Source organism: Arvicanthis niloticus, chromosome 15, assembly GCF_011762505.2.
Source record: "Arvicanthis niloticus isolate mArvNil1 chromosome 15, mArvNil1.pat.X, whole genome shotgun sequence".
Taxonomy (NCBI): Eukaryota; Metazoa; Chordata; class Mammalia; order Rodentia; family Muridae; genus Arvicanthis; species Arvicanthis niloticus.
Window position 1 is genome coordinate 1,721,233 of NC_047672.1, and position 22,410 is coordinate 1,743,642.

A 22,410-nucleotide genomic window follows, 5' to 3' on the forward strand; every position below is an offset into this window, starting at 1 on the left:
CTCAAAGATTTTGTGACTACAACTCTGAAAAGCACAGGCCATAAAAGTAAAGATTGGGGGTGGGGTTGCATCAAACTAAAAGTTCCTGCAAAGCAAAGGAAACAGTCAACGAAGAGAAGAGAAGGCCCACAGGATGTGAGGAAATGTTTGCAAATACATGTCTGATAAGAAATTAATAACCAGAATATATGTCACTCAACAAACAGCAAGAGAAAGTTCAATTTAAAAATAGTCAGAAGACATGAATACACATCTTTTAAGAGAAAATCCATATAGCTAGTGGTGTGAGAAAATGTCTAAGCACGCCTCCCCTCATCAAAGGATGTAAACCCAAGTCCCATTAGATGCTAGCTTACTCTAATAAGTCTTCTGTGGACAAGAATGTAAATAGATACCAGAAAAATTAAAAGTAGAATAACCTGGCAGACTCCATGCCGCAGAGCTGCAGTGGGCAAATGGCCCCTGGAGACGGCTATGGCTACACTGGGTGAGCTCTGGAGAGGCACAGCCCAGAGACTTCGTCCCAGGACTGCTTCTTGCTACTGATGTGCTTCCTCGTGTTTGCGATTGCCACACTCCTCAGTTATTTGGCTTGGTATGAGTGGACACTGGGAGACCCTCACTGCCTATAGCCTGCTGGAGTTACTTCCTGGGTGATAACCCACCCTAGGGGACAAATTTCCTGCAGATCAATATGAAGATGAACTTTCCTGAATTAATGTTATTTAGATGAATTCATGACTTTATAGAATTTCTGATTTGATTCAAATAATTTTAGGAGGAAAGTTTAAGGAGATGGTTTTAGTTGTTTTGCCAGAAGGCTGTAATTAAGTTAGAATCAAGAATAGAATGTGCTCTCTCCTCACAGAATAGTAAGTCAAGGCTGCTTAATAAGGAATATAATAAGCCTTCACAACTGCACTAAGAAGAGAAATAGGCTTGGGACAGATTTGTGATCAAGCTATTATAAAGCAAGGCCATGTGAAACTGTGGCTTTGAACTTATAATGAGCTTATGGAATGAACACTGCTTTGAACTCACTATCAGCATCCTTCTGTAACTCCTCTTTTGTATAACATTTTATCTATGAGGTAATTTTTTTCTTACATAGAAAACGTGTTGTCTAAAAGCCTATAAAGAGCTAAAAGCAGTAATAAAGGTTCAGTGTAGCCCTTTTTGCTTCATCCATTGTGCTTATGTCTCTGTGTGCGTCTGACTTTCTCTTTTTCTTTTCCTTCTTCTTTGGCTCAGGAAGAATTAATAAACTCTGAGCCTCTTGCCTGACCAGCAAGAGGCCCCCTGAGTAAAAGAGTTAAAAGAGATCAAATAGCTAAATTTCTTTTCTTAATTCCCTGCGCTATCAGCAGGAGTCAATTGCAAGAATCCATCAGCTTTTGACTTCAGGAGAGCAAAAGAGAGTTAATTGCTTCTGGCCCTGGAATAGCTAGTGAGAGAGGATTAAATTGCCAGAAGCTATCAGCTTCTGGCTCTCAGAACAGTAAGAGAGAGTTAAGGGCCAGAGGCCATCAGCCTTTGGCTTTCAGCTAAAGCTGTGTCTCCCACCTCAGTACCTGACCCTGCCTAGGCAGCACACCTCCCAACCCCCAGCAAGAACCCCTGACCAGGAATCCCATCACTGACAACATGCCTAACGGAAATGAAACCAGGATGTTGAAGAGACGTATATACGTGCCTTCTGACTCTAGCACTAAAACCAGCCATAAATCAACCTGTCTATTACAGTTGATTGGATAATGAAAATGTAGTGCATGAATACAGGAGAATAATGTCCAGCAAATAAAAGATAACATCTCTCCATTTGTAAACAACACGGATGAACCTAGAGGCCATTATGGTAACTGAAATAAACCAGTCACAGACAGACAGGCACCACACCATCTCACACAAGTGGAATTGAAGAGTTGGTCTCCTGGAAGTACAGAGTGGAATGATGGCTACAAGAAGCACAGAGGCCAGAGAGGGCCCCAGATCCCCTGGAGCCCGAGTCACAGGTGCTTGGGAGCTGCCTGACCTGGGTGCAGAGGACCAATGAGGTCCTCTGCAAGAACAGTAAGTATTCTTGACCGATGAGCCAACAGTAGCATTCCATATGTTTTTAGGAAAATTGGAGATCACTATTTCTCTCAGATTTATTCACTATGTTTAACTCCTTTCTAGGTCACCTGCAATGTCAGGGGGAATTTTTGCTATAAATAGACATTACTTTAATGAACTCGGACAGTATGACAAGAACATGGATTTTTGGGGAGGAGAAAACGTGGAACTTTCGCTAAGAGTAAGTCAGACCTCCTCGTTTCCCCCATGTAGTTATGTATGTACACACAGAGAGGTAATGGTTCGTTTTGTTGTGGAGAATGGAACCCAGTTTGTGCCTACTGGGCAGAGCCCTTTCCTGAGCAAGAGTGCAATCTGACTTTCATGATTACGTGTTTTCTCCATGAACATGCAGGACTGCCTGGTGACACACAGAAGGTCATTCAACAGATGGCAGGACTTCAGAAAACACTCAATAGGACCGTATGCATGGTGCAGAAAACTAATAAGATATTTTAAATCTATGTGGGTCCTCTTCTGATTGTCTTGGTAGTTATATTCTCCCTTTTCCTGTTTTCTATTTCATTTTCTCTCTTCTTCTTCTTCTCTTTCTCCTTCCTTCCTCTCTTCTTCTGTTTCCTTTCTTTCTGGTAGCTGGACATTTTAGTCATTGTGTGCATAAAGAAACCCGAGATCAACCTCAGATATCATTTTTTAGGTTTCAGCTGCCTTGTTTTTTGAGAAAGTTTCTCATTAGGCTAGAACTTGCTTGTTAGCTAAGGCCAGTGGGCCCTAGGAATCCTCCCAAACCACCCAGGTACGTCTTCTTTAGTGTGTTCTATGGATGGAGCCCAGATCCCCATGCTTCTGTGACACGTGCTTTAGTGACTGAGCTTTCATCAGCCCTGTTTTATTCACTGTTGCCCTTTTCAGCTCAGACTTCATAGACTTGCTGTATATACACAGATATCTCAGCAATGTCTTCTCCTGCAAGCTCCTACTTGGAATCCTGTGGGTCGGTGGACCTTGAGGGGAAGCCTGGTAAGGTCGAACTAAGGCTAGAAGCCCCAGAGACCCTGAAGGGACGGTAGGAGCTTCGCCTGCTCTTAGCACCAGGCCCCTGTCATGTAGCCACACCCCCCCCCCCACATCCCATAGAGATTTATGGCCATCAGTCACTTAGTGGCAATGCCCCAAGCCCTTCCACGTGTAGATGAGGCATCTCTAACATCTCAGACCAAGACAATAGGAAACCACTTACTGTCAGACCCCAACCCACCCCAAAACTGTATCCAGAAGAAATAAAGCTGTGTGAGAATTAATCCATCGCCTGAGAGTGTCTGTCATAAGAGCTGTAACAATGCCAAGGAAGAGAATGCTCTCCCGAAGCTTTCACCACCAGAAGCTCCCCTGCATTCTCCTCGATGGCTAGCCAGCCTTCTGCCAGCTTAGCCCAGCTCAGCTCATCCTGGCCTCTCAGAGCAGCAGCAGTGGAGGTGATTCACCCTCCCTGCTGGCGCCCTTTGAACCCTCCCACCTGGCCATGCCAGAGAACTCCACACATAACCTCGGTACACAGGCCTACAGAATCTTCTAACACATTTGTTAGTTTCCTCATTCGCTGCCTGTTTCACTCATTCCCCTCTGCCTTAGTTAGTATTTTATAACACCCAGGCCTCTAGGTTCAATCCCAGAGAACTCCGTGGTGAAAAGAAAGACCCAGTTTCCAATAGTTGTCTTCTGAATTCCACATGTGAGCCAGGCCACCCACCATATGTACATGTGGACCACACATGAACAGGCATGTACATATGTATCCTCCCAACCCCTAAATAAAACATAAAACGTAATGAAAGGCAAGTGTGTGCCATTTCTAGCCATACAATCCTCACAGACAGCAAGTGACAGCTAACTAACTTCCTGTTCAAATGTATCAATTATCCCTAGTCCAATATTTCCAATGATTCCATTCCTAATGGCTGCTTTGAATCCTTGTAGTATGCTTGGGCCTATCTTTGAATAAACAAATATGTGAATTAGTAACTAGTTTAAATACTCACTTGACACTGGCCACTGACAACAAAATAAAACTTTAAATTGGCATGGTGTTGCATGCTTTTAATCCCAGCCCTGGGAAGACAGAAGCAGGTGGGTCTCTGATTTCAAGGCCAGCCTGCTCTACAGAGTGAGTTCCTGGACAGCAAGGGATACACAGAGAAACCTGAAACCCTGTGTTTAAAAAACTGAAAAACAAAACATCAAACCAAAACAAAAACCCCAGACAAACAAAACAACAATGAAACAAAGAAACAACAACAGCAACAACGAATTAAAAGATTGTGCCTACAGATGGCTCCCATAGCTGACACAGCGGACGGTTCTACTGAAGTCCACAGTCACCAGTTAACAGTAGAGTTTACCATCCCAGACAAGCAGTGCTGCAGGCCAAGCATTCAGAAGAAATCATGGCCCTGCTCTTCCCTTCCTAAAGCTGTCTCTCCCATGCTAGGACAAGACACCTGACAGACCGACTTCGAGGGGTTGTCATGGGCTCACACTGTGAACACACATGTCCATCATGGTGGGGAAGAACTTGTCCAGGCTGACCGTTCTGAATCCATCCTCAGGAGAGATATGAACTATTTATTGCTCAGTGCACTGTTTTCTGTGCTGTCCAGGGCCTCAGAATGGTGCTGCCCTCTGTTAATAAGGGTCTTCCTACCTCAAAGAATCCAATCTAGACAGACATGCCTACAAGATTTTAGATCCCGCCAAGTTCACAACTAAAGTAATCACAAGGACACAGAACAGCGTTAAAATGCAGCAGTTCTCAGTGTAAAAGTAACTTCTGATGTCATGGCCCTCGTTCTGTTTGGGTACAGTTAACTTTCGTTTGATAAACACAGTGGAGAAACAGAGTACTCTGAGGTCCTATTAGAAGGGAACTGAGCCATCTTTTGTCGGGATGCCTCCTGAAGTAGTATTATATCCATCTTGGGGATTTAAAGGATTAAATTTGTGTGGTTTGTTGGGTGGGTTCTTACACCTAACTCACATGGCTGGAACATTTTACATATATTAACTCAATCCTTACACTGCCATTAACTCTTACTTTTAATGAGAAAACAAAGACACAGAGAACTTACACTACTTCCCAAGTTCACAAAAGCACAAGTTCTAGGCCCCAAAGCCATTGCTTCCTGCCTCACACAGACTGTTTCCAGCCTTGAGGCACTGCTAACCCATCTCTACGAGTGTCAGTTCTAGCGGACATGTGTGGGAGAAGCCCCCAGTGCCCACCTTTTGCTTTGGCTGCTGAAGTCTGTGGCTGCCACAGACCAGGGAGAGGACTGGTTCACAGATACCCACGCAGCTGTACCCACACCCAGCCCTTGGATGGCTCCCATAACCAGCTTCAGAGTTTTGTGGCTTCACAATCCTGGTTGGCATTCAGTGGACCTTGACCACCTGAAGAAGTCTTAGCTTGCTCATTCTCTAGAACCTGAACACCACCTTGGCATCCCTACATACTGCCAAGGTGTGCTACTCCAAACACTGAGAGAGAGACCTTGACTTCTGCTCTTAAGAATGACCACTTAAGGAATTCTGTTTCTCAACCTCACCCCTAAGACTAAACCTCTTTGTTTGTTTGTTTTGTTTTTTTTGAGACAGGGTTTCTTTGTATAGCCCTGGCTGTCTTGGAACTTGCTCTGTAAACCAGGCTGGCCTCAAACTCAGAGATCCACCTGCTTCCCGTATGTTGGGACTAAAGGTGTGTGGCATCACCACCCGGTTTAAAACTACTTCTTTAGATATAAGATTCCAGCTGAAATCCTGGTCAACGTCACTAAGCCTGTTGGAGTCTCTGATATGAAAACAACAGAGTTCTCATGAATTGACATGATGGAGGTGTAAGCAGATTTCCAACCCTTTCCTCTATGTGGATCATCTATGCACTGAGTCAGTGGGTTATGCTTTTTGGTCCGTTTGCTCAGAATTTTAATTGCTAAGGATATTAAGAATTAGTCTGCTCTCATCTCAGTATCAGTTAAGCTATGTAACATGTAACAAAGTACCTCAGAGAGGAAAGGTGTAAAGTGTAACACTTACTTTGCATATGCCCCCTGGGTGACTCAGCAGAGGCTGACTGGGTGGGGCTTTAGCTTCTGGGCTTAGCTGAGGTCTGGAGTTGTTTCCATGAGCAGTTGCCACATGGAACTTGTTCTCACACTGAATGGCAGGAAGATAAAATTCAAGCCAAACCACATGGGGATCTGTGACCAGCCTAGCGATGTGGTTCAGTTGCTAGAGTGTTTGCCTAGCATGCACAAAATCGTTGGTTCAACCCCCAACCCAAGGCACAGTGGAATATGCCTTATAATCCCTGAACCTCCATCAGGAACTGAACCTCCATCAGGAAGATCAGAGGTTCAAGTTCATCCTTACCTACAGAGTGAGTCTGAGGCAAGTTATCTGAGGCAGTTGGTCCTATGGTAATTGGGCTTAAATTTGCTGCTTTCTTCAGCTTGTTTTTCGACAAACTTTTTGAAGGACATTTTTAGTTTTGTTCCCTATTTTTTTATGAGTTGACTTCTGTTTACTGTTCTGTGCATATAGCCATAGTCTCTTGAAACTAATGAATGTCTCAAGCAAACAAAAAGATAGAAAAGGGGCTGGAGAGATGGCTTAGCAGTTAAGAGTACTGGCTGCTCTTCCAGAGGACTAGGATTCAATTCCCAGCACCCATTTGACAGCTCACTACTCAGTGTAATTGCAGTTCCAGAGGATCCAATGCCCTTTTCCAGCCTTTACACACACAAACACAAATGAAAAAAAAATGCTTGGTACACATGACCGGGGGGGGGGGGGGGGGGGGGGGGAGGAATAGGTATTCATTGTAATTATAAAAATGTTAAACACATTAACAAGGTAACAGCGTTTCAAATATCCTTAGTTTTCTTTTAAAAAGAGAATGATACATGATCACTTTTGTTAACTTCTGTTGTGTGATGAAGCATCCAGGACAGATGTCTATATCAACTGTTTAGCTCACAATTTCCAAAGAAAATGAGATCCAGACAGGAGACAGGCAACTGAACCATTGGATAGACCAATGAAGGAACCTGATTGTTCAGACTTGTGGCCTAAGGCCTTTTCTTCTGTGTCTTCTAGACAAGGAATCTGAAGGATATTTTTTTTTAGATATCTGTGAATTTCTACCCCCACTGTATCTATTTTTTTTTTTTTTTCTAAATCAAGGGTTTCATGAAGCCCAGGCTTGTCTTAAATGTTAGTCAAGGATGACCTTGAACTTCTGATCCTCTTACTTCCACCTCCTGGGTGCTGTAATTACAGTTGTGGAGCCAAGGCCACGTGTAGTACTGGGGGTTGAACCCAGGACTTTAGCAGGCCTGATAAACACTGTACCAGTTGAGACGCATTCCCAACCCCCCACAGTATGTTTCAGTGAAGATCTTAACATACCATTATTATTTTCGAACCTTCAAGTGAATTTCCTCAGAAAACTATCTGCAGAATCAAGAGTTTATGGCCTGGAGGAGTTAGAACAGAGGGTCATTAACTCTGGGTGTGCATTAGACTCACACAAAGAGCCTATTAAAATGCAGAAGGCTGGCCCAACCCACCGGTTCTGGATCTGCAGTGTCTGTGGCCCACGGGTTTACATTTCTACCAAGTTTCCAGGCAATGTTGGTGTTGTTGAAACACTAGGAAATAGAATGGCTACAGCAAATATACCATGCACGGACAAATCATATCCACAAGATTTATATTAGAACCACATTCTTACTATGTGGGGCTGGTGAGACAGCTCAGTGGGTGAAGGCATTTGCCATCAAGCCTGATGACCTCAGGTAGACCCCTGAGATCCATGTGGCAGACAGAATTAAGTCCTTCAGAGTTGTCCTCGGACCACAGCATGCAAACTGTGGCGTGGAACTATTCCACAGAAACGGATGCAAAATGTTCTTGAAGATTAATGGATATTAAATGTGCATGTGGAGGGGAACATGCACTGCCACAGCATGTGTATGGTCAGTGCTCGCTCTCCTCTGGGGGTCCTCAGGTGATGAGGCTTGGTGGCAGGTACCTCTGCTCACCTCTGCTCACCTCTGCTCATCTCTATTCACCTCTGCTCACCTCTGCTCACCTCTGCTCACCTCTGCTCATCTGTATTCACCTCTGCTCACCTCTGCTTACCTTTATTCACCTCCGCTCTTTATAGTAACCTCTGCTCTTTTATAGTAACAAAATAGAAACTTCTAAAATTTTTAAATAAGACTTTTACCTTTTTGTGTGCACAAATGCGTGTGTATGTGCATGCGTGCATATATACATTTGTATGCAGTTACATGCTATACCTGCAGATGTCTGGAGTCCTCCATGTGTGCAGGTACATGCTATACATGCAGAATTCAGGACTCCTCCTTCTGTCCTTCATTTATCCACCTCTATTCTCTTGAGCAAGATCTCTTAGTGAATCAAGTTTGCTATGTTTCTGCCATGGGGCATCTAGTCATCTCCAATGAGCATTCTGTTTCTATCTCCAATTCCTTCAGGCTGGGATTCCAGGAGGTGCAGCCATGCCCAGATTTTTGCATGGATACCAAGACTCCAACTCAGACCCTTGTTATTGAGGGAATCCTTTTAAGCCATCAAGCTATGTTTCCCAATTTGCATAACTCACATAAAGACAGTAAGTTCTCTTAATGTGTGTTTGTGTATCCACACACATACTTAAATTATATTGACTAACCTCAAGTCGTAGGGTGTACATTTCCCTATATTTAACAATTTTCAATGACTGTATCTTGCCTTTACATAGTGAATGAGGCTATTATAATATGTGATGCGAAGTGTTTATATATAAACTACACGTAACTGAGTCCAGCCAGAACTTGGCCTGTTATTGCTCACACCTAGAAACATGCAGAAGGAAAGAAAATCCATTTGCTACTGAGGACTGAAGTTCTTAGGCTAGACTTCCTAAATTTGATCCTGAGCTCTGCCACTCTATTATTCCACTTCATTGGGCTAACTTCTTAATAAATCTGTCTATTAATTTTCTTCTTTGTAAATGGGGAGTCTACGATCACAGAACCTACAGTATAAGACTTTAGTGAATGTATTAAATTTATTACATGAAATAAAATAAATGGAGTAAGTATTAGAGGCAGGGCTGGTGATGTATGTGTCTAGTGTGAACAAAGGGTAGTGTGAGCATCTAGTGTGAACAAAGGGTAGTGTGAGTGCCTGCCTAGTGTGAACAAAGGGTAGTGTGAGTGCCTGCCTAGTGTAAAAAAAGGGTAGTGTGAGCATCTAGTGTGAACAAAGGGTAGTGTGAATGCCCACCTAGTGTGAACAAAGGGTAGTGTGAGTGCCTGCCTAGTGTAAACAAAGGGTAGTGTGAGCATCTAGTGTGAACAAAGGGTGGTGTGAGTGCCCGCCTAGTGTGAACAAAGGGTGGTGTGAGTGCCTGCCTAGTGTGAACAAAGCTCTGTATTGAACCCCAGCCTGGCATAATGCAAGTGAGGCACCACTGTAATCTCGGCACTGGGGAGGGAGAAGCAGGAGGATCAGAAACTCAACATCATTCCCAGAGAGTACATTTGGGGCTAGCATGGGCTACCTGTTTTGATAAACAACCAACTAACCAAATATTAGCTTGTTCTCTGTCTCTCTGTCTCTGTCTCTGTCTCTGTCTCTCTCTCTCTCTCTCTCTGTGTGTGTGTGTGTGTGGTGTGTGTTCATGTGTTCTAAAGCAGCTGCCAGTTACTAGTAAACTAATCAGTTACAGTTTTGTCTAGATCTGGATGTGTGGAGGCCAGCTCTTCATAATCCCTTGCTCTCGGGTTGGACACATCAGTAAGGCACCAAGTCCAGACAGGCCTTTAAACCAGAGTGCCTTGTCAAGGAACTTACTGCGAGTGGCTCATGTCTGGCTGGATGAATACAAGGTGAGTATGCCTCTGATTGGGGAGAGCAGGTTCCGGGCTGTTCTCAGGGCTCTTCTACCTTTCACATACAAGCTGCACTGGTGTGTGGAGCCTTCAGTCTCCCACATGCAAACTGCACTGGTGTGTGGAGCCTTCAGTCTCTCACATGCAAACTACACTGGTGTGTGGAGCCTTCAGTCTCTCACATACAAGCTGCACTGGTGTGTGGAGCTTTCAGTCTCCCACATGCAAACTGCACTGGTGTGTGGAGCCTGCAGTCTCCCACATGCAAGCTACACTGGTGTGTGGAGCCTTCAGTCTCTCACATACAAGCTGCACTGGTGTGTGGAGCTTTCAGTCTCCCACATGCAAACTGCACTGGTGTGTGGAGCCTTCAGTCTCTCACATATAAGCTGCACTGGTGTGTGGAGCCTTCAGTCTCTCACATACAAGCTGCACTGGTGTGTGGAGCCTGCAGTCTCCCACATGCAAACTACACTGGTGTGTGGAGCCTTCAGTCTCTCACATACAAGCTGCACTGGTGTGTGGAGCTTTCAGTCTCTCACATGCAAACTGCACTGGTGTGTGGAGCCTGCAGTCTCTCACCCAGTCACCACCGGGCCTGCTCTCAACTGCTTAATCTTAAGCAGTTGTCTTTGTAATTAATTTTTTAAGCTTTAGTTTTAGTAAAATTCAAGTTTCTCGGAATAACTCAGTCTGCAGAATCTTTCCCCGACAATTAGATCTATTTATGTACTGCAGAGTTCTTCTTTCCCACCATTGTCAAAGAAGGCATCCCCTCCTACTGCAGCCTCAGGAGCTGATTTCTGCAGGGTTTCCTGTTAAGCCACCATCAGTGTCCCGGGAAGTAGCTGGCATAGGTCTTGTGCCCACGTGTGAACTCCTTTTCTACCAACAGTCAAAGATTTCTCTGTGCAAGCTATGCCCTTGATTATGTCTGTCCCAACAGTGAAGCTCTTGCTGCATTCTCCAAGAGTGCATCTCTGTGCCATACTTAAAGAAATACGGATGGACCTCCTTGTACACAGATGCACAGTGGGTCTCTGACAGTGTGTCTTGGTCTTTATCTTATGTTTCTGTCCTGGTTTGCTTTCCTGTTACTGTGATAAGACACTGACCAAATGCAACTTAGATGGGGAAAGTTATTTTGCTTATACTTCACATCACAGACCATCACCCAGAGATGCCATGGCAGGAACTCAAACAGAGACGACAGAGAAAAACTGCTTACTATCTTGGTCTCCGTGGCTTCTTAAACATGTTTTCCTATACAACTCAGGACCATATGCCGAGGGATGGCACCACCACAGTGGGCTGGACCTTCCTATAACAGTTAACAGTCAAGAAAATGTTCCATATGCCAATCTGATGGAGGCAATTTCTGTCTAGAGTCCCTCTTCCCAGGTGGCTCTAGTTTGTGTCAAGGTGACAAAAAACGAATCAGCAGTTGCTTATAATCCAAGCTTTTAAATTATGAGAGTAAAAATGAGATTTATTTTATAATCATAGAGCTTTCAGAGAATTCCTGCTGAGGCAGAAGGATTGCACAAGTTCAGGCTAGCCAAGGCAATGCAGTAAGACCCTTATCTCAAAAGCCAAGGAGAATGAGACGGGGCAGAGGTTAAGAGCTATTATACTGTTTTAGTAGATGACCTGAGTTCAGTTCCACACCCACACCCACGTAGTTCACAGCTATTGTTAAGTCCAGCTCCAGGAGATCAAACCCCACTTCTGGTCTCTGCAGGCACCTGCACTTGGGTATATACCTGTACAAAGACACATACACATAAAACAAATGTCAGAGGCAGGTTTATGTGAGTTCAAGGCCAGCCTAAGCTACAGAATAAGAACCTTGCCTTAAAAAACAAAAGTTTAAAAACAAGAAAAAGGAGTATTATAGATACATGCAATGTATTTAGGAGCTCTAGTTCTATATAGCACTGCAGACCCGTAAGTTATATATACACGCACAACTGCCACCACTGGTGCATCTGTAAAGCATAGTGGTGAATAAAGAATGCATATACCGAATTCTTTTCCTATGCAATTAAAAGTGAGCAAAATTAACCTTTGAAATTAATACTTGGGAGGCAGAGGAAGATAGATCTCTATGAGTTCCAGGCCAGTCTGGTCTACATAGTGAGTCCTAGGCCTGCCAGGGCTACACAATGAGATCATTTCTCAAAAAAGGGGGGCTGGGGGGGGTTGGTTAGAGAGCTGGCTCACTGGTTGTATTCATTGGTGTATCAGTGTTCTCTTGAGGAATAGAACAGATAGACTAAAGATATTTTCATTTTATTTATATATATATCATTGACGTCTATATCAATGATATCTATCTATGTATCTATCTATGTATCTATCTATGTATCTATGTATCTATGTATCTATCTATCTATCTATCTATCTATCTATCTATCTATCTATCTATAAATTAAAGTAGCTTACAGGCTGTGGTCCAGCTAGTCCAACAATGGCTGTCTACCAATGGAAGATCCAAGAATCTACTAGTTGTTCCGTTCATGAAGATGGATGTTTCAGCTGGTATTCAGTATATGCTGGGATCCTGAAGAAATAGGTTCTAATGGCAATGAAGGAATGTTCTTGCCAGAGAGAGAGAGAGAGAGAGAGAAAGAGAGAGAGAGAGAGAGAGAGAGAGAGAGAGAGGAAAGAGAGAGAGACAGGAGAGAGAGAGAGAGAGAGAGAGACAGACAGACAGACAGACAGGAGAGAGAGAGACAGGAGAGAGAGAGACAGGAGAGACAGAGAGGAGAGAGAGACAGGAGAGAGAGACAGGAGAGAGAGAGAGACAGGAGAGAGAGACAGGAGAGAGAGAGAGAGAGAGAGAGAGAGAGAGAGAGAGAGAGAGAGATCAGGCAAAGAGAGAATGTTTCAAGCTTCCTTCTTTTGTATTCTTTATGCAGGCTGCCAGCAGAAGGTATAGCCCAGATTAAAGGTGGATCTTCCCACCTCAAAAGACTTCAATTAAAAGTGGGCCCCCTACTTAAAATGATGTATTTTAAAAAGTACCTCACAGGTAAACCCAGCCACTTGGGTTTTAGTTAAGTTGTCTTAGAATATATCAACTCCTTTTTAGTATCTCATGCTTTACCAAGCTTTCCTAGAAGATCGAAGGTTTTAATCTCACAGAAAACTGCTGTACCACAAGAGGAAGGGGCAGTTTTATTCCAATAATAAAAATATGTCCTGATGTTTGCTATCATGACCTTGATCACCAAAGATTTATTTTGTTTAGTAAAATGACTCTTTGTTTTCATTTAGGAAAACTTTTTTCTTCAAAGACCTTCTTTGATATACGTATCCTGTGGAAATATTAGTGAGCGTGTTGAATTAAGAAAACGCCTGGGTTGCAAGTCATTCCAGTGGTATTTGGATAATATCTTTCCAGAGTTGGAGCCATTTAACACCAAGGGAAAAGGAATGAAATCATTTTTGTCAGGACAGGGTGAAAATGTCCCCTAATTCTTCAACATATGGCACCACAGGACCAGTTTGGAGCATAATGCAATTATGTAAAATGCAATGAAAAGTACAATCAGAGTGGTCAGTTGCTCGGGAGTGCCTTTCTCTGCTTCTGGTGACAATTCTTCCTTTGTTGTTCATCTACCACCGGAGTTCTGGGCACAAGGACCTCAACAGTAGAGAAGCAAGCTGTCTTGCCGTTCAGATGCTGGTGTATGACTGACTCGGATAAAGTGTATCTGTTGTGATTAGTTGACCAATTCACTCGGCTGTGATGGTCCATAGGAACCTGCTTTCTGCTTTCCACCAGCCTGATGGGCTGACACAGTTGCCTCACCAAAGTGTTCACAGAGAGCCATGATTGGTGTACAGTGGCTGAGTTGGATCAAGCTCCTTTCTTGCAGCCAGTGTAGAGTCCGGCTACCTCCTGGCTTGGCTGGGTTCCTAAGTATCTGATGTTCAAGTCACCTTGGCTGGGTTTCTCAGGTCCCATGTGTTCCAGGCGGGTTCCCCACGCATTGCTTCTTTCTATTTTCATATCTGTGCTCTCTGTCCTCTGGCCTGTGATCCACAGCTTTCTCGATTCTTCTTCAAGTATGTCCTGTTTTTCTCTAACCAGCTGTCAACTGTGTAGGGACAAGGGCAGAAGCAGCTTGCTCCCTGCCTGCCATGCCCACAGACTCCTCAACACCTAGAGAACTTCTTTGGGGTTCAGAGAATGCTGTAGGGTTCACCCTACTGAAGGTAAGTTTAAGAAGGTCAAAGAGGAGTAATTCACAAAATCTACAAAGAAAATTCTGGAAGAAAGATACTGAAAGGACAAAAAAGGAGGAGACACCTGACAGGACTGCCAAGCATAGTACACACAATCTACCCATCCCCCACCACTGCAATGGCGCTTCTGAGGGGTTGCTATCAGGAATGAGCATCCAGAATGCTAACCGCTGTCCTGTATTTTGTAAGCTTCACCCATTTGAGAACACTAGATGAAATGGTTACTCTTCATTACCACTTTGACAGGATTTGGAATCACCTAGGAAACATTTCTGTTCTGGGCATGTCTTGTTTTGTTTTGTCTTTTTTTTTTTTTTTTTTTTTTTTTTTTTTTTTTGACAAGGTTAATCTGTGTAGCCTTGGCTGTCCTGGAACTAGCTCTGTAGAGCAGGCTGGCCCCAAACTCAGATATCTACTTGTCTCTGCTGTACTCTCCCCCCCCCCTCCCGTGCTGGGATAAAAGGTGTGTTCCACTACTGCCCCACTCTGCCCATGTCTTTGTGTTTTCTTGAGAGGTTTAGCTGAGTAGGAGAAACCTACCTGGAAAGTGGGTGGCCATAGCACATGGAGCAGGGATCAAATAAAATAAAAAGGAAAAAAAAAAAAAAGCTGGATGTGTATCTCAGCCTCCTAAGGATGAACTGTCACAAGCTGCCTTAGATTTCTGCTTGCCATGGCTTACCCACCACAGTGGAGGCTGGACCCTCAAACTGTGACCAAAATAAACCCTTAAGTAGTTTTTATCAGGAACATTGTCACACATACAAGAAAAATAACAGACACGTGGTGGTGGTGGTGTACAAATGCACTCTGTACTATTGCTCTTGCAAGAGAGAGCCGTCCCCTGAGTAACCACTAGTTTTAGTTAAGATGGATTGCTGTGTGAACAAGAATGGAAACTATGAAAGATACTCTCTTTGGCATTGAGCTGCAACTGTTTGACTGAGAGCAATGGCCATGGAAGGGCACAGGTAAGGGTCATCAGTACCTCAGCCCTATGGAGAGACCTAGGTAACCTCACATAGCATCCTACAGCCTGACAATACTAGTAGGTATTTGGCAGGACCACGTATGAGTTAATTTTGTGCCATTGTTAAGACAACTTAAAGGGAAAAGATTTATTTTGGCTCATGGTGGTTTCTTGGCCATTGCATGTGGGCAGAACATCAGGATGACAGCAGTATACGGGATAGGTTATTTACTTCATGATGGGCAGGAAGCTCAGGAGACCTGGACCATTGGACCAGGTAAGACCCTCAAAGAGACATCCCCTGAGCCTCCTTCCTCTAGATTGACCCCACCTCCAAAAAGTTTCCAGAATCTTTGGCAATTGCACCATCAGCGGGGACCAAGCTCCACACATAAGCCCACGTAGGACACTGTAAGTCACCATAGTCAATTACTGAAGGAGGAAAGTATCCTGGGTTAATGCTAGCTAGAACAATTTATTGGTTCAGGAGATACTGTTTTCTGAGAAATAAGGAATGCAGAATTTTCTCCTTACATATGTCCTGTTGTTCTACTAGACATCACAGTTAAAAAAAAATTTTTTTTTTTTAAAGGTCTTGGCTGAATAGCAGGCTGAGGTAACAGGATTAATTTAGATATCCGTCAATGTAATGCAGCATTACTGGACCAACTACCAAAACCTTACCATTCTGTTAGATCTGCTAAAGTCCCTCACATTCTTCCCATGAAAAAGTCGTCCTTCCCTCACGTATGCTTCTCTCTGCTTCACTAAGGCCCTATGGGACAGATCTCCATGCTGGGCAGGGAGGAGCCCGGGCCTCGTGACGTCAGGTCGCGGGCAGTGACGTCATCTTTGGAGGCGGTGCGTGCGTGTCGTGACGCGAGCCGTGGAGCACGGCTCCGCAAGGCTGTGTGTCGTGGGCCGTGTCGCGCGCCGCGGCTCGTGCGGCTCGGCCCGGGCTGTGGCGGGAGCGAAGATGCCACAGCCCGTGCCCCGGAGCGCCGCCATCCCGGACTGCGGGTGTTGCGGTGAGTAGCCGGCCCGCGGCGCTTGACCCCGCGCGGCCTACGTCGGCGCCTGAGCGTGGGCTGCGGCCTGACGGGACGCGGTTGCTGTAGCTCGGTGGCCTGTGAGGCCCGAGTTGCTTCCGGCTTCAACAGCAGTGATGGGCGCTGTGCGGGGCCGAGCTCTCCGTGGCCGTAACCTCCCGCCGGTGTTGTGATTTACCAGAAAAAAAAATACCGATGTTATTTTTATTGCTGTTATTACAGTTCGTCTGTGTAGGTCAGGATTTAGACTGCGTCCTTACAGGAGACTGGAAGACAGAAAGGATGCATTTTTTTTGTTTGTTTTTTCTTTGCAATATACTTGTTAAAGAAATTACCTTGTATGGTTTCCATGCACCCCAAACTGGTGCGTTAAATATAAAAATAGAAAGACCCACCACCTACTTGTTAGATCTTTCCCTTTGGTAAATATTAGCATGCTTATTACCACAGATTAGCTTCATTTTCACATCAGAGAGTTGGTCTGGTCCTTTTACTCTATGAGAGCCATCCATGGTCTTGTTGGTTGGTTGCTTACCTTCAAACATAAAATGAGATACTTGGAGACGCTTTCCAGTCGGCGCGCCCAGCGAAATAGAGTTACCTCAAACTTATTTATTCTTTAATCTGAAGTACTGCTTTAAGAAAAAACGGGAAATAACCCTTTTTTAACCTCAGAGTGTGCCTGCCACAGAGTTCTGTAACTGAGACGTCAGCACAGTCTTCTGTACTTCTCATGTGATGGCCCTACAGTTTTGTCTCTAACATTTCTTTGCTGCTGCTTGCCAATTTTTCTTCACAATTTTATATTACTGTTTTTCTTAAGTATACATAACATGAAGTTTATTATGTTATAATAGTATAATTGATGGCGTCGGGTACATTCACAATGTTTGTCTTACAGTCAGCAGATATACATGTTTCCAAAACTATCACTTATATTACACATAAGGCAGGGACCCTGCTCTGTCTGCTTCTGCAGTCTCTATGAATTTACCTGGTTTAGATACTTCATTTTAAGTGGGTCCGTGGTCTTCCCTTTCACTCATCTCTATCTTTGTCCGTCTGAGTCTCTGCGATGGTTATTCTTGGTTGTTAGCTCGACTACGTCTGGAATTAACTAAAACCCCAAAATGGCTGGGCACAGCTGTGAGAGATGTTTGCTTAATTAAATCATTTGAAGTGGGGAGAGCCATTTCTAATCTGTATCTTTGGGGTGGGAAGACCCACCTTTATCCTGGGCCACACCTTCTGCTGGCATCCTTTATAAACACAATGGAATAAGGAGGCCCTCTCTCCCTGCTTGCACTCACCCGCACTACAGAATCCATTCCTTCATTGGCATTAGAGCCTACTAGTCCAGGATTCCAGTGTATACTGAAGACCAGCTGAGACGTTGAGCTTTGTGGACTGAGCAACTACTAGATTCTTGGACTTCCTATCAGTAGACAGCCATTGTTGGACTAACTGGACTGTTCTAATAAATCCCCCCATCTATATATGGAGAAATTCATTCTATAATTTCTGTTACTCTAGAGAATCCTTGCAAATAGTCTCTCTGCTTTCATTCTTTGGAATGTATATGTAAGGTTTGAATTGCTAGTTGGTATTTGAAAAGCCTCTGTACTGACTGCTGAATTTGACAGCTACATCTAAACACTCATCTGGCTTGGTCCCCAGTAACCTTTGTGGCCTTTCATATTGGCCATCTTCTGGATGTTCCTTGGAACCATTCTGAGGTCTTTTTCTGGGTTCTTCTCCAGTGTTCACAGTGTCCCAGAGTTGAGTATTTGCTCTCGGCACCTGCTCTATCTTTGTTACTTAAGCCTGCTCTGCACCAGGGTTCATGTAATTTCATCTGTGTTTCCCATGTGTCTTTTAAGTTTCTCTTGAAGCCTGGATTCTGATGTGAAGTCATCTCCCAGTGTAACAGCTCACCCCTGACCCTTGTTCTGGGTCATTAAGACTTGAAAGTTTGGTGCTATAGCCTCTTCTTCCTTAGGGGATGCCCTTCATGCTGACCAGTATAGATAGTTGGTCTATGCTTTTCCTTTCCCACTCAGTTTCACAGCCCAAGGTCAAGCCAAGATGGCTTCTCCTTGTGATTGTTGTCACTGATCCTTGATTCCAAACATTTTCTCCCTCTATCCCAAACTGTTTTGTACACAACTGTCAGGACTTCCTTCCTAAGCTAGGTAGTGGAATTGCTTAAAGACACTAGCTAGCAATTTTCATCCCACCTCCCAATAGGGTCTCATTCTGTAGCCCAGGCTGGCCCGAACTGTCGTCAGTCTTCCTGCCGCTTCCCAAGTGCTGGGGTTGTAAATGTGAACTACCATGTCCAGTTCATTATCTCTGTGCATTCTGACAAGTTTATTCCCAGTGGCAGAGTCCTAGCCTGTTTTCTTACAATTAAACTTCCTCTAGCCTTAAAGCCCTTAGAATTCATTGACCTGTAAGTCTTTCAGGTAAAGCTAGAAACATGGCTCAGTGGTTAAGAGGAAGTAGTGCTCTTGCAGAGAAACCCAGTTCAATTCCCAGTACCCATGTCGGTGACTTGAAACTGCCTGTGGGTCAGACACCTCTGGATTCCGCAGACCCCACGTGTGTGTGTGTATGTATAATACACACAAAATAAAAATAAATCTAAAATAAAAATAAAAATAAAAATGTTTGGGTAATCTGCTTCATTTTACCAAATCCCTGAACCTACTCATGGTATTTTAAAAGGCTGCTGTGTTAGTCAGAGGTCTTCTGAGAAGGAGAGCCAGGAGAATGTGCCCCTATGTACACACATGTGCATACACACAGTTACGTTCAAGAATTCTTAGGACAATGCAAAAATCATTAGCAGTTCCTTACTGAGAAGATAGATGGGACTTTTTAAATGCTTGCATTTTAGGAACTAAGTGTTCATGCAATTTTTTTAATTAAACATTTTATTTTGTAGTAATTGTAGACTCATGCAATTATAAAAAATATGAGAGGGACTATATATGCTTTACTGTGTTCTCAGTATTATTATGTAAAACTGTAGCATAACATTGTAGCTACAGTATTGGTGTTGATGTAGTTAAGACACAGGGATCTGTTGCTATGGTGATCCCACACTCACTTTGCCTCTATGAATTCTCTGATTCCTGTATCCCTAACCTCTGGCAGTCACTAATCTTTGTTTCATCTGCACAGTTTCATCATATCGAGTGGTATATAAAGGTAATCATCAAGTACATAATCTTGAGGATTGTACTTGTTCATTCAGTCCGTCAGTTCAATCTTTTAGCTGGAAAAATGCCTTTAGAGTTTTAGCATCACCAACTAGAAAGGCATAACTTGTTGAGGATTGACTTGTGCCTTATAGGGAGGGATACATAGTATCTCTGGTCTTTGCCAACTGTAATGTAACAACCAAAAACTCTTCCCAGGTATTGCAAAAGTCCCTGGGAGTGCCACACTGCTTTTCCAGATGCTGTGTATTTTCCTAGCCCTTGGCTGGAGGATCCCTGGAGCTTAGGAGACTGAGGTCATCACAGCACAGTCCTTTCTACTGCACTGTGCACACTCTTCCATATGCATCTGAGTATTCTGCTGTTCAAGTACACAGTTTGTAAAGGTACAATGAAACCTGCATGACTCTGTGGGAAGGCTAATAGTGAGGAAGATACAGTTGATACATGCAATCATAAGATGGACTAGAATCCGTGGACAGGAGTTAGCTGACGGCCAGATTGTATGTATGTTGTATATACCTGTTCTCTGAGTTGAGGAGTTTAGCTGTGCAGACTTGAAAACTGTCATCCATCAGGACTTACTGATTATTGCATCCCCTCATACAGGGGTAGGGACGGTCAGGAGACTGTCACCTGAGTTTCTGGTTGCTACAAACTATTGTAAGGGAGAGGACTCCATCTCTGCAGCAGTGGGAGAGCTATCACACTTAGTAACCTCAGCTGTTCTCTGTAAGGAACCCTAGCCGCCTCACTGGCTCCCAAGAGTGAGTGTTAGTGGAATCATGCCTTGGTGGTCTGGGACCTTAGGAAGGGATAGACATTGCTTACGTCTCCCCCAGGAACTAATTTTAGCCATGGTATTCATGTCACAACCCCGAGAAACCAAAATCCATAAGAGCCCATCTTAATACAAGTAGTAAGTGTGATATTAAGAGAACAACTATTGGCTCATATTTTCTTTTTAAAAAGCATTTTATTATGAGAAGTTTTAGACACTAAAAATTAACAGTTTGAAATGTTAATGGTGCCAGGCAGTGGTGGCGCACGCCTTTAATTCCAGCCCTTGGGAGGCAGAGGCAGGCGGATTTCTGAGTTCGAGGCCAGCCTGGTCTACAGAGTGAGTTCCAGGACAGCCAGGGCTATACAGAGAAACCCTGTCTCAAAAAACAACAAAACAAAACAAAACAAAACAAAACAAAAGTTAATGGTTCTTTTCATCTCCAGGCAATCATTGTTTATCTTGTTGGTTAATTGAGCAATTTCAGATAGCATATGATTTTAGCAGGATAAAAATATCTTTACTTCCCCCCCCCATTCTTAAACTATTATTTAATTTTGGAGTAACTTTAGATTTACAGAAATTGTGATAATATGAAGTATTCCTGTGTGCTGTAATAGTTGCAATGAAATGTATGTTGTTCGACTCCCTACTGCAGTTTGTCCCTCAGGCTGCAGCTCCTTCTTACTGTGACTGGCCTGTCTGTGTGACTGAGGGCTGCTGTTGCTGAGCCAAAGAGCCATTACTCAGCTCTGCCTGCCTTGGCTTACTGTCCTGCCGGGGTCCTGAACCTTGTGCTTTAAGGTGTTTTGCTGGCTTGTATTTCTGGTTTCCTGTTTGTTTGCGTGCTTGCTTGCTTGCTTGCTTGCTTGCTTGCTTTGCTTTGTTTTTGGTGTAAATTTGTTTCTTTCTTTCAGCAGCTTTACTTAGTATGTTTCTTCTGCATCTGAGCTGTGTTAGTATTGTAGTATTTATAGCCTTTTTGGCTTTAAGGAATGTTGTTTTAATAAGCCGAGTTGCCCAAGCTTGCTTTGAACTCTGTATTCTGTTGCTGTGATGGCTATTCCTGGTTGTCATCTTCACTACATATGGAATGAACTACAGTCCATGGAGGACACACAGCAGCTGTGTCAGAGGTTTGCCTCTTAGTAGATAAAAGACTTCAGTTAGACGGGAGGTGAGGGACTGCTCTCCCCTCCTCGCCCCTTTCATTGTCTCCATCTTTATCCTGCCTCAGGATCACAATCGTTTGCTTGTTTTCTGTAGAGAAGAGATTGATAAATGCTAGAAGTCTGTCTTTCCTAGGGAGCATTTGATGTATGGAGTTGAATTTGCTTGGAATCTTTCCTACTCGGCACTCTCCTCACTGTAGCTGTAAATGTTGCTGGTGCTTCATGCGTTCCTTCTTAGAGTTTTCCAGCACAGATAAGGGTGAAGGGAATACTGTCATCACATGGCAATTTCACAGGCTGCGAGCACAGCACAGCTGTAAACTGTAATTGTATTCACACGGGTAGCTGAGTTCAGATGGGGCATGTTTCTTTTATGGAAACTGTTGACAAATGTGTGCTCTTTGATAGTTTGTATAGCGCATATACCAACATAGAAAACAGCAGGAACTACTGAAAGGTAAGTTCTTAACATTTAAAGAGACATTTTAAACTTCATTAAGCGTTATGGGAATTTTTGTACTGAGAAAACGGAAGGCTTCCCTTACTTAGGCAGGTTCATCTCATTTGCCATGTGCTACAGGGTGTAGATTGTACAGCCATGGACTCAGCCAAAGACTCAGAGGAGACATGCTTCCTGTTCCTCTACTTATAGAGTGTTTGCTCAGTGTTTGAATTTTCTCAAACCTTACAAATTAATGAGAAGAAAATACCCATCTTTCCCTTCAGGGTGCCTGTAACACATTGTTTTCTTTGCCCATTTTGGGCTAGAAATCCCCTTTATATCTGAGAGTAGGGAAAGGCTGTTTTATTTCATTGAAAGCCTTCAAATTCAATAGACTATTTTCCTTCAGGGTTTTTCTTACATTATGGAGTGTTTTCCTAGGAAAGTTATTTTTTTTTAGCCTCACTTGTTAAATGATTGCATA

The 22,410-nt window shown here is 43.6% G+C and overlaps 2 protein-coding genes across 3 annotated transcripts in view; both read left to right on the top strand.

Moving 5' to 3' along the window:
• Galntl5 (polypeptide N-acetylgalactosaminyltransferase like 5) overlaps positions 1 to 14,768 on the top strand; it is a 39,163-nt gene extending 24,395 nt beyond the window's left edge. The window contains exons 7-9 of the mRNA XM_034519381.2: positions 2,179 to 2,296; positions 9,882 to 10,031; positions 13,314 to 14,768. Of these exons, the coding sequence (XP_034375272.1) occupies positions 2,179 to 2,296; positions 9,882 to 10,031; positions 13,314 to 13,514 (469 nt within the window). The 3' untranslated portion in view covers positions 13,515 to 14,768. The remainder of the gene's footprint in view (positions 1 to 2,178; positions 2,297 to 9,881; positions 10,032 to 13,313) is intronic.
• Positions 14,769 to 16,111: 1,343 nt separating this feature from the next.
• Galnt11 (polypeptide N-acetylgalactosaminyltransferase 11) overlaps positions 16,112 to 22,410 on the top strand; it is a 28,093-nt gene continuing 21,794 nt past the window's right edge. Inside the window, exon 1 of one of the 2 annotated variants that reach the window (XM_034518866.2) lies at positions 16,112 to 16,286. The gene's annotated coding sequence lies outside the window, so the exon portion shown is untranslated. The remainder of the gene's footprint in view (positions 16,287 to 22,410) is intronic. The other variant, XM_034518867.2, reaches the window with a different exon arrangement.